We start from the raw sequence: 13,014 nt of genomic DNA, 5'->3' as shown, positions 1-13,014 counted from the left end.
GCTTCAGGCAAGTCTCGAACGGCGCGGTGATCAGCCTCGATCCGCCGCCAGCACCCTGCTTGTCCTATCACGACCCGACCAGCGATAATCTCAGCACCCACGACTCTCTCTGCGCCTTCAGCCACTCGGCGGAGCTCGATCTGTCGCGCGACGCCAGGCACAGACTCGAGAACCTCCACGAGTACAGCTTGCGAGTGAGGAGCGAGCTACGCCGGCTGGATAAAAATTTCGATGCCAGCACCCTCTCCGAGTGCAGCACCAATTTCTTGTACGGCTCAAGGCCAGACTCTAGACTGAGCCTCGTCTTCAACGACGACCGAGACCAGCGAGAGAAATCCGTGGACAGCTTCTCCTCGGAGATCATTAGAATCGTCGACTCCAGACCCTCCAACTCCAACCTGGTACCACTGCCAGAGCCCGACAGCTACGTCAGAATCCCCACTCCGATTCCTCTGGGATTGGCCGAGGAAGTATCCAGATCCAACTCGTCCAGCGATTGCGAAGAGTCCTACGACAATGATTCCGGAAACGAGGCTCCGACCAAAACCTCCATCGACGCCCTTCCGGTCTTGGTCCGCCGTTACAGAGACTCGATCGACGCCTCCTCGATCGACGAGTCCGATCACGGAGGCTCGCGCTTCGTCAAGAGGACCTTGAGGAGGTTCCTGCCCAGATCCAGGTCTCCGGCCACGAAGAGCTGCAAGCTTCCGGTCGAGGGGAGTCCTTCTCGAGACGCGAAGGTCACGGAGGACTTGCGCTACGTGGCCCTCCGGTTGGCCTCGGAGAGCGAACCGGAAGTAATCGTTGAGAAGCTACAGGAGACGATAACGACGACGGTCTCGCAGAAGAAGCCGAGGAGCTCCAAGCAGACGAGTTCGATTTTACGAAAACCGACGAGACTCAAGTCGAAGAATGCCGAAGTGAGTAAATCAGCGGAGAATCTGAGCACGCGCGGAAAGTCCAAGAGGCAGAGGGAGCCGGAACGCAGGAAATCGGATATTTCGATACAGGCTGGTGGTAGTTTGTACCGTGACGAGTCGACCAATACCTCACCACCGGACAGCGAGCTTTCTCGATCGGAAAGCAGAGGCAGCGCTGTCTCGGTGCAGGTACAGACGAGCTTCGAGGAGAAGCTCGCGGATGATGAGGAGACCTTTCAGGACTACGAGGCTTCGATACTGGGACTGTCGGAGGGTAGCAAGGACCTCGGTAGCAGGAGCGCCCTGGCCAGAAGGTCCTTCAGATGCAAAAGATTCCGCAGCTGGGTGAAGGAATCCTCCGACGAGGGCGCACCCTCCACTTCGAGGCCCCCGAAGGTCTCGCAGTTCGAGGAAGCCACCCTCGAGGATTACGATAACGCCAGGAAGATCGTGAACCAGCGAGACCAATTCGAGGACGACGACGAGGAATTTGCGAGTGCCGAGGAGGGAAAGGAAGGACCGATCGAGTTTGCCATTCCGGATCCCGATCAGAGTAAAGCTTTCTGGGTAATTTCGTTGAACAATTCTGCTATTATCGGCACCTTTGAAATAAAGCTCCTTCTTTACGATGATTATTTTCCTTTGAAATCACTAATAATGGAGAACGCAACGTTTCTCGACACCTTCCGCTTCCAATTTCCGGCCTCCTGCAACCCCCTCCGCGGTCGCGCGAGCGCCGCGAGAGATGGCTGCGTACATTGACAAAACCGCGGCAGATCTCAATTGTGCTTTGGCGATCATCCAGAACTCTAAATATTTCAGGTATTTTAATCGCCGCGCAATTGTCCCAGCCGATACTTTAATGCGACTACATCCAGCTGTCCGCAAATATTTATAGAGAAGATGTAGCGATTCTTCGTCCGAGGGACTTGGATTTAAAGCTCGCTACTGTGCTTACTTAACAATGCGTTACTCAACGTATATTTACATCAGAGGGCATTTATTTATCGCCGCGTTAAGTCAAGCGGGACAAAATAATAACGGCATAAATCTCGTTTTAAGCCTTATTTACCCGAAAGAGACATTTATTTGGGATCCTTGGGACGACTGTAAACTTGAAGAGGTCAGCTCCGCCTCGCAAGAGAGAGAAGAATTTACATAAGAGGGTATATTTTGCTGATTCGCAGCCGGATTTTCTCTCTCCTCTGTATAGGATATTTCTTTTTGCTCCGGCTGCAGTGCACATCAGGTGCTCGTCTACTCTCGGCCGTCGTTGGAACCTTCGACGAGGCGGGCCGCTCTCCTACGCTGGGAAGGAAACGTGGTGGCGTTTGATATTCCGCGCGACAGAAAATTCTTGAGGTCTCGTGGTGCTTATTGGTGCCGTGTGCCTAGCGTGGGGCCTCCCAAAATATCAATCTCATACCCGTCTGCAAATAATATATGTATAGTATATCGCGTATACAGTACGACATTTACAGGACAGGGAAACTCAGTTCGTATTGCCGGCTTCTTTTTGGCTGACCCGCTTTTTTCCCATCAGTTATTTTTAATCAATCGTTTCCTGCCTCTTTCCCTGCACACTCCAGATCGGATTAAATTTCACATCTTAGGTATTTCCATGTATATGTCTACTCTGCTGTTGTTTTCCCTCATTTTCCTCTCTGCGTATAGATCGGGAGTTAAAATATTATTTGTGTATATATATATTTATACATGAGACTGTAGGGACGAGACTATACGCACTCTTCAGGATCAGAGTGTCCTTTTGAAGACACGCGGTCCGTTCCTTTTGACAGCTTCGACACTGCACATGTTACTGCCAGGCATAAATAAGATGCCGATGTTATTGAAACGTGAATTGGCACTCGATCAATTCTGATTCAGGGAATTACACAGAATAATCTTTCGATAAATTTCAACGCGTGTGGGTCGCAGTGGGATATTGGTGATGTGCGAAACATTCCGACCCAATTACAGTGCCGACAATTCTTTCTCTATTTTCCGTCTGGAGATCTATTTACATCCGAGTCATATCCGAGCAACCACCTGTTTGGCTGGCTATCAAAAACTTGGTTCCGTCCATGATGTTTTTAGGAAATCCGTTATCTCCGGCTTCTGAAACTTTTCTCTGATGCAACAACACACGTTAATAATCGAATTTGCAAGGATCGATCAAAATCGATTTTTCACGTATTAATTACAATTACTCGTTTTCTGAACAATTGCAAGGTACATACCCAAAATTGGAGGGAAATCTGGAGCTGTTTTCGAGACATTCCTCGAGTAGGTAGAACTCGTATATGCAGCGACGGAATCGGATATAAGCGGTCCAAAAATACGCGGCGTGGAGGAAGAAGTCGAATGAGCGAAGGCAATAATCGAGAGATCGTCCGTTTCGCGCGAGGACAGAAATGCCACATGGTACCATAGTTTCCAAGTTGTTTGTTAGAGTGGAAGCTTGATCCCTCTCTGCGGGTCGAATAACCCAACTGCATCGAAAATTACTGGCATCGCCGAAATAACGCTAAAAGGAATAAATCGATAGAGTTTTTTTCTTTCTTAAATAATAGATATATAGCAAGGCTCGAAATTGACTGGGAAAGCTCGCGATGCAGGAGGCACCGATGGGGGAGTAGAAAAATGACGAGTCGATTCCGTTGTGGCAATGGGACGCGTTCGGTCCAAAAATAATAGCGAAAAAAGAGAGGGTGTGTGGGAAGGGAGGGGGGTGGTAAGAAGTTTAGAGCTGAGAATTCAGTGGAGGATGTCCACGAGATGGAGGTAGCGTAGAAGAGTTGCACCCGGCACGCTGCATCGATAGGTGGACGAGGGGGGCTGGCGGGGAATCGCGGGGGGACACGGTGGCCGCGCGCGCGGCGTTTCTGGAGTCGTCGGGACGCCGAAAATAGCGTCCCGATATGATGACGCCCGGAGCGGCCTTTTAGATTTCAGTCAGTTCGGAAGCTCGAAAGCCGCTGGCCACACTCCGCGAGAGCAGGAAACTCTTCTAGTAGCGTCGATAGTCCATCGCGACTCTCAGGTTTCTCTATTTCTCACGAGGATTTCGACCAATTCGCACAATCCTCAGAAATGGCGGACGTAGACGGTGTAGTGTACACGACCACGGAGCGCAAGGTGCGCAAAGTGAAGAAAACGACGAAGCAGCGTCGCGAGAGTCACGACCAGAACGCCGCGGAGGTCACGATCACCGAGGTCGACAGCACGGCGAACAACAACCACCGCGCCATCGACGAGTATGTGCTGGCTGACGATAAAGTCCGGCCCCCCACCACCCTTCCCTTCACTCGGAAAATATACAAACCACCATTTCAACTCTCTCTTTTCTCTCACTTTACTCACTCTCGTGCCCTTTCCCTTCTGCGATCGGAATTATGTCTTTGTATAGTAGTATACACACACACATATATATATATATATGTATATGTATATATGTTCATATATAGCATATCCTCGAGTTCGACCCTTATTCCCATAGAAACGCCGATAGAGAACCCGAGGAATTTTTGATTTTGTGCATGATACTCGCCTCGAACGCAGGAACAACTTCCTGAGAAATTCCTATACGGCCTCGATGGGATAGGGTGGCGCTCCAGGATTTTTTACGGCTAAAACTCTCTTTACACCCGAAACGCGCAAATATCTATCTCGTACAGATATACTCAGCCAGCACATACAACAGCACTCAATCAAGGTACATATATAAGCAACGCATCAAACAGCCATAGTATATTTATAGATCTGTGTACATTGAGTAAAAAGATTGTTTGCTTGGAAAATTTGCCAAAGAGATTTCTCCATTTTATGGGTCGATATATTTATTTCGAGATATAGTTTAAAGGAGATGGATTTTTCTCTTCCTATCTCTATCTCTCTCTCTCTCTCTCTCTCTCTCTCTCTCTCTATATATATATATATATATATATATATATATATATATAGATAAAGGTGTAGAAAGAGTGCGTTATTCCAGGAGACGAGGATTTTAACGATTTTCGTGTTACAGTTGATTTTCAGTGGCGAGTACACGAAGGCCATGAACAAGGAATGGCACAGCGGGCATTTCTGTTGCTGGCAGTGCGACGAATCCTTGACAGGACAACGATACGTGCTCAGGGACGAGCATCCCTACTGCATCAAGTGCTACGAGAGCGTGTTCGCCAACGGCTGCGAGGAATGCAACAAAATTATAGGAATCGATTCAAAGGTGAGCGTCCCTTAATAATATATTGTTCGTTAAAAGGCTTCTCGAATAACTCGTAGGCCAACGTCTCTCTATACGTAGACTGGAAAGGTATGGGCGTTGACTTAGTCATTCCTAGAAATAGATGCGATGATGTCGCTCCCTGCTAGTATGTATTTCCGTACTCATCTCTCCTTTCGTAACAGTTTCGCGCTAATTTCTGCCAAGCCAAAAATTCTCCAGTCCAACTATCGTATTATAGTTCTTCCGTAACCCTCGAGAAGATAGCGTGCGGAAAAAAACTCATCAGGGCCAGTCTACGTACCTAAAATAACTCGAGCACGAATTTTCGGCTTTTAAAACCCTCCCCACTCCTTTTTATACTTATGATTAATGTTTTTTCACCGCAACCGAGTGTTGAACAATTGCCAAACTCTCTCTCGCTTTTAAATGGAAAATTTTGTTGGATACGGCATTATATATCGGTTTCTCTCTCTCTCTCTATATATATATATATTCCCGTGTACTAGGTCAGTAACGATGATTTTACCAATGATTTTCAGGATCTGTCCTACAAGGACAAGCATTGGCACGAGGCATGCTTCCTGTGCAACAGGTGCAGGGTCTCCTTGGTGGACAAACAATTCGGAAGCAAGGTGGACAAGATATACTGTGGCAACTGTTACGACGCCCAATTTGCCAGCCGTTGCGATGGATGTGGCGAGATCTTCCGTGCTGGTACGTATAATCCTTCGATACATAGAGAGAACTCAAAAGTGAGAAATCCCCTCGAGAAGCGTCCCAAAAGCCACCTGTTCGAGCCGTCAGGTATGGAGCGAATCGAGTTTAAGCGTTCGTGCATTAAGGTAACCGAGTCAAGGTTGACCAATTTTATTTCAAACTTGTCACGGGATGCGTCACTTTCAATTCGTCATCTCGATAACGACGTTTATTGTGTACGTATGTACTGTTACCAATCTTATTTCTTTATGTTTTTTTTTCGGTCGGTATATCTCGTATACGATTTTCTCCCGGCCATCCTCCTGCCTTTATCGCTCCGTCTGATTTTCCCATGAAACGAAAGTGGGTCGTGGGTGGCCATGGGCCAATCGCAATATCTCTCTCTCTCTCTCACTTACTGTCTCTGGTCGAAGGGCTCTTATCTTTGAATCCACGTTGCTGCGTATACTCCATCGGCACATTTCGCGTGATTCATCCACGTTTACAAACTCGAGGAACGTGTAAAAGGTTTAAGAAGCCTTTTCAAAGATTCCCATTAAGATCTGCCGAGCCTTGGATTTATTTTTATCATTAGGCCGAGTTTGGATAAATTTATTCGTCGATCGAGGATTTATAGAGTCGAGATAGACCAAAGGGCTGGATCAAGGACGTTGTACGGAGTGGGCGTTGGATGATTTTAGCGTTATATGCGAAGGAGCGATTGAAAATAATAAGGCTCATCGTGCGAATTAAATGGTACCAGCGCGTGACCGTGCACGGCGTAGAGCGACCTTTACCCAAACTTCTCATCAATCCGAGAATCTTCGCTAATGATTTTCGATAAGAGCAGCTATATCCTCCGTCACGAAAGGACGATCGCGCGATCACCCAGTGCGATATCTATATTTGTACCACCGAGTATAAATTCTCCTTCCTCGGGGTCCTCTTCCCTGAAATGGTGTGGAAAAATGAGACGCTTTATCGAAAAGCGAGGCGGGGATCGTTGGAGTGGGTCAACGATACAAATATGGTCGAATTGCTGGCGCGGATGCAGCGGCACTCGTGTGTGTGTGTGTGTGTGTGTGTGTGTGTGTGGACGAATGGTCGCGAAAGTCAAGGTCACCGGTGATTCGAGTTATCACGGGACGACGAGCGATCGAGAGGAATTGTCAAGAGCGATGATTAGAAGAGATTTGGAGGGGCGGCGGAAAAAGGGAAAGGGAAAGGGAAAGGAAAAGTTGAATCGAGAGTTTATCAGGTCTGTGGCGCGCGAGGACCAGGCTGCGCGTGCTCGCCGACTCCAGCGAGAGCGAACACCATCAAGAATTGCGTGACTCCTCAGTGGCTCGCAAGACTCCGGGCCAATCGCATCGTGTGCATCAAATTCCGCGACAATCGCTCGCGCCAATCGAGCGACTCGTAACCCAGAGGCTTTTCGCTCTGCTGTCGATTCAATTTGTGTGATAAAAAAAAGGATTGCTGAGACATGGCGACGGAAGCGCTGAGCGAGAGGTTCTCCAGGCAATTGCACTTGCAAACCAAAACGGTCGGAGATGACAGGATAAGGAGGGCTAAGGAGAAAGATGAGGATGTTGCAATTTTCAGCATGATACCTCTGGAGGGTGATTCGAGGTTCAGGTGCTGTCTCGGCAAGGACTGTCGAGAGGGGGATCCGAGAAAAGCAGAACCAGGTGAAGAACACACACTGATTGAACAAATCTTTCATTTATAACAATTCTATATAGTAACTATATATTTCCTTTGAGAAATCATCGAGTGTCGAAGGCGTTTATTTCGCGATCGATCATCATTGCTAACTTATTGTTATGACACCCAGCTGCATAGCTTTATAGGAAATTCATTATGTCAAGACCGCGTGTAACCACCTCGGATCTCCCCTTCTCGGGAACCTTGAATGCGAACGGCTTATGCGAGTTTCTATGGTAATGGGGAACCTGAAACCAGCAATTAAACCTGATGAGACACTCGTAAATATGTCCAGGCTGATTAAAACAATTTGTATTTGCTACCGGTCGCTAATGCACTAGCTGCATTATTTATCTATTCACCCCCTTGCCTCTCCCCCTGCATCTCTCCTTTACCAAGAATTGTTGAAACAATAACTCAGTCGCCGAGTAATTCAATTATCGCGTTTGTTTTCAGAAACGAATCGCTCACCGCGCAATAAATTAAATTTATTGCACGGATTTTTTACGGTAAACTCGTTGACTCATTCTTTCGAGCTTGAGTTCATCCAGCGTCTCGAGCGATCCGCCAAAATATGGCTTATCGATGGTTCACGAATAAACAGAATCACGTCGTTTTACAATGTATCTTTCCTATTCGATTTTCAAACCGATCCTGCACAGTTTTTGCGATAAACATTTCGTTTTTCTGCCACAGTTGCATCTCCGTCATTCGATATACAGTCCAACGTGTACCCACCGCAGCATTACTCATGCTCTTCAGCGCGAAGAAAACCTCTTAATTTTTTCCCGAGACGATATTATTTCGCACACGCGTAATTTATACGTCTTTTGTTGAATTTTGTTATCGCGATAGGATGAGCAATCGAGTGTTTTTTGCTCGATGCAGAATTTTCGAGGATTCGTATGGCGCTAATCCGAGGTATAAACAGGGTTCCGCGTGATTTTCGCGGTCCTCCGAGAGCCGAAGACGGTCCGTGACATCAGCTCAGCAACCGATACCTCCGTATATGTATAAAGTCAGATGGTCCAAGGCCAGCGATGTTGTAATCTCCTCCGCGTCGCCATAAGCGACTCTCCTCGCGCGTTCGGCCACTGTTCAGCCATGCAAAATATAATTATGCACCGTTCTAATCGAACGGTGCACTTGGAACAATCGCTCATTCTCTTCAGCCACCAATATAAAACCTCGCTCGTAATCCGGAGCATTTTCATGCTGGATGCTTATTCGCGTCGAAAATTTGCATTCTGCTCCAGTCCTGAGAGAGAGAGAGAGAGAGAGAGAGAGAGAGATGCGGACGCTGCGTCACGCCTAAATATAATTCGGTCTAAAATTTCCTGACCTACGCGAACTCTGCCGAATTCGGAGAATGAACAATATTGCGAAGAGAGTGAAATTTCTGCTTTCACCATTGGAAAGCAGCAGAATCGAGATTAACGAGTCATTGGATTTTTCCTAACAAACGGCGAAGATATAGTTTATCGATGCTTACGTCAGCTGATAATCGAAATGTCAATAGCATACAGCAATAGTGTCGCATATTATGCGCTCGAGTTCTTCATGGGAAAAACCTTAAAAGCCTTGAATTCGACGATGGTCCGGCTGGACCAAGCGAGCCTTGTCCAGTGTTGACTCACTCGACGCTGCCTCGTTATCAAGCTTAACGCCCTTTAACGAGGCGAATTTTATGTTTCTACGCTTTGGATCACCTTTCGGAATGGTCGTTAATTTATCCGAGCGCCTCAAGGCACTGCCAAGGAGCGTGATAAACACCGAGCGCCCACGCGCTACCCGTACGCAAACCTCAGAAATGGACGGTCGATAAGTTTTAGACGCCATATTTGCTCCACTGATAATTCTCTCTCTCCTCTCTCTATTTTTTCTCTCCTCCTCCTCCTGTCTCTTCCATTCATGAACGCTTTCAAGAGGCTCGATCGCCTCGTGCACAAGAGATTTTATTGGACCTTTATAAACCCAGACGCCCGCTGCGCAAAGTAAATTGGTCTGACGTCTACTACTCGATGACCCTAATGAGTCTGCTCGAATTACCGCACGCAAGGTTGATCGGAAAAGCAACAATGTCGAGAAGTTATATATCGGTGTGTAGGTTTAAATGGCAAGACGATGACGCGCTCGATTATTAGCATGTGCCGTTAATGGACATGCTTTCGTAATCTTTTCGAGCACGAGATCACGCACGATGCTCCATCCGTAGCATATACATATATAAATACGTATATATAGATGTATCGGCATGCAAGGATGGACCGTCGCGTCGTTAAATAATAAACGACGCGTTTAATTGCTTGCTCGAATGTTGTTTGGCAGGTACCAAAAAGATGGAGTACAAGACCAGGCAATGGCACGAGAAATGCTTCTGCTGCGTAGTCTGCAAAAATCCATTTGGGACCAACAGCTTCATCCCGCGTGAGCAGGAGATCTACTGCACTGGTTGCTACGAGGACAAATTTGCCACCCGATGCGTCAAATGTAACCAGGTGAGTCTGGCGAGGAAGAGCTGCTTGGTAGCAGTTTATGGAGAAAATATCGACAGCCCTATACACAGAGTCTATATAGTTATATATTCTTGATTTTTCTGCAGGTTATCACCAGCAATGGCGTGACATATAAGAACGCCCCGTGGCACAAGGACTGTTTCACCTGCGTGCACTGCAACCAATCGTTGGCAGGAAAACGATTCACGTCCCGCGACGAAAAGCCCTACTGCGCTGATTGCTTCGCAGAACTCTTTGCCAAGAGATGCATATCTTGCTCGAAACCAATCACTGGTCAGTCGATATAGTTGTTCTCAGTATATAAATCCGTATAACTCGGCGGTATTGATCGTGAAGAGAAGGAGCAATGCTGCAGGAGCATCTAGATTGATAAACATTGTGAAATTTGCAGGAATCGGCGGAACAAGATTCATCTCGTTCCAAGACAGGCATTGGCACAACGATTGCTTCATCTGCGCTGGATGCAAGACCTCATTGGTGGGCCGTGGCTTCATCACTGACGGAGAAGACATCATCTGTCCAGAGTGCGCCAAGCAGAAGCTGATGTAATGAAACGTGTACGAGCAGCGAGTACGGGGACGTAGGCGGAGAAAGAGAAAGCGAAGAGGGAAAGGGAGAAGAACATCTTCGGAAGATTCGTATGAATCGATGAAAAACTAAGCCATACTATACCCTAAATAATCGGAGCCCTTTTTGCGTTGTCCCTTTCGGGAAAACCTGCGCGAATCGCAGTTTCCTCGCTGGGAGAATGCAGAACGAACACACACACGCTTTTAGTGCGGTTTTTTCTGTCAGGGCTATCTTCTCCTAGCTTCATAGTTGTAGCGACCACATAGTCGTTTGTTATTTAAATTTCGCGAGAAGCCACGCGTAATGGGGAAGAGAGGCAGGCAGGAAACCCCCCCCCCTCCCCCAAGCCTTACGTAAAACTATACTGTAAATCGTTTTTAATTAAGGAAAAAGTCATGGCGTTATTGATGTTATTGTTTTGCTTTATATATGCTAGGGTGAAGTCTGGATAAGAGCGAGAATCATGCGGAAAAATACGAATCCTATATATATATTCTTATGGAACTAAATTTGATATACATATAGTAATTTTATTTTTATTTAACACTACACGCGCATTCACTCACACCAAACATAAATACATACTTACACTACGCATACACTTACTATCTGCCTTTTTCTGTTTATTATAGTGTACAGTACACTCGTGTAACATTCAGGAAGAATATATTACATATTTTCTACGTGTGTATAGAAAAAAAAAGGAACGTGTGCGTTAATTGTGGTATTCGAAGTGGAGAATGCCGATCGCTGCCGAAAGTCACAAAAAGTCCCAATGAAATGGAGCTTACGAACATTTGCATTAACCAATTAGAATTACGTATAAGAACATGCGAGGAGAAACAACACCTGCACGCATAATACACGTACAGACACATATGCATATTACGTAGACACGAAACACACATGCACACACACATAAACACAATGCGTTGGAAAAAACGCATACACGCGATAAAAAATTGTGGCCTTATTCGCACGAGTACCTAGGAGGAACTAACGTCTTATTACATTATATTGTTATTACTTAATAAAATTTATTATACATATTATACGAACAAAATAAATGTAACACCATTCGTCGCGTGAACGTCCCACGTGAAATACGTTTTGTGTAAAAGAAAAGATATGTCATGAACAATAAATTATACGTGCTATATAAGTTCTTATGAACCACTCACATACTAATAATCGCCTTAATTAGTGAATGATACAAGAGATTATTCTGTATTCAGCGTATCGCATACTGTTACACTGTACAATTGATAATTGAATAAATGTAATTATTTACAATATTCTCTCTGTGATCCTTTCGTTCGGTTTACAAAGGGTGAGCAAAATAAATGGAAGTGATCGATGTAGATAAAAATATTCCCCACTCCTCGAGTCTCACAGACAAGTTTCCTGCTTTACCAACAAATGATATTCCAACCGAGTCCCTCCAGTATTCAATAGATGGTGCTACTACATCACATTCTCTCGACACTCTCTTAAAGCTTATTTGCAGTCGAACACTGAATAAAAATAATTTCAGCGAGGTTTTTTGAAAATTTCCACAATTTGACTGATCGAAATGCGAGAAGTACAAGAGGCCAAGATAATCCTTGGAAATCTGGGATATGGGAGATTTGTCAGTTTTCAGTGGGGTCACGACACTCGATTCAAGGCTTTTTTGTCGGAGGTCGACGGATGGGTCATTGTACCTTTTCGCATTGGTTTCCGAAGAGAGTTGTAAATCTTTGAAACAGAAGGATTCTATCAAGCATTCGACTATATAAATTTTCTGTGTAATATATTAAAGCTATTGCGCGAATCCAAGGATTAAAATTTTATAGAAGCGCGCTGTCGGTTTTTGGAAAATAGACAGCAGTTATAGCGAGGTCGTTGGAAAGTGGCATAATCACGTATGTAGATCGTCCAAGGAGAACGGAGAGACGAAGATCCTTTGCTTTACTTACGTAACGAGCGGTCTCGTGTCTTCGACCGCGTCCTCTTCAAAGGGAAGTTACCCCCACCAATTTCACCTGCCCTCTGCCCCACCACTGTCCCTGAAAATCCCACCACGGTCGTCTCGTCTTAGCATATATCTAATCAAAACATCTTTACCAAATTTTCTACATCTTTTATGTAACGCTGCTAATGTAACGATCGTTCCGCTCAGTTATTAGCTTACGGAGGAGGAAAGATTTGCGACCATCCCGTTGATTTTTCGAAGCTACGTAGGAAGTGGAGAAATATTATTCAGTACTAAAAGCTGATACAGGACGGTTTTGGGAGGTGAGAGTGGTTGTCCGTGTTGTCGAAGGTCATTCGTAGGTTCAATGTACGTACCGATCCGCCTTTACTGTTTACAGTTATCACTAAAATCCTTGGCTAG

The 13,014-nt window shown here is 45.9% G+C and overlaps 1 protein-coding gene across 1 annotated transcript in view; it reads left to right on the top strand.

The window, feature by feature from the left end:
• The window catches only part of LOC136774205 (uncharacterized), a 37,205-nt gene extending 25,273 nt beyond the window's left edge, over positions 1-11,932 (top strand). The window contains exons 6-10 of the mRNA XM_066728363.1: positions 4,948-5,148; positions 5,688-5,862; positions 9,880-10,049; positions 10,154-10,340; positions 10,459-11,932. Of these exons, the coding sequence (XP_066584460.1) occupies positions 4,948-5,148; positions 5,688-5,862; positions 9,880-10,049; positions 10,154-10,340; positions 10,459-10,616 (891 nt within the window). The 3' untranslated portion in view covers positions 10,617-11,932. The remainder of the gene's footprint in view (positions 1-4,947; positions 5,149-5,687; positions 5,863-9,879; positions 10,050-10,153; positions 10,341-10,458) is intronic.
• The last annotated feature ends 1,082 nt before the right edge of the window (positions 11,933-13,014 follow it).

Source organism: Prorops nasuta, unplaced genomic scaffold (assembly GCF_024137725.1).
Source record: "Prorops nasuta isolate Cenicafe-Biocafe unplaced genomic scaffold, Cenicafe_Pnas_1.2 PNAS00006, whole genome shotgun sequence".
NCBI lineage: Eukaryota > Metazoa > Arthropoda > Insecta > Hymenoptera > Bethylidae > Prorops > Prorops nasuta.
Note: the sequence above shows the minus strand (reverse complement) of the source record. Positions and strands in the feature narration are given on the sequence as shown.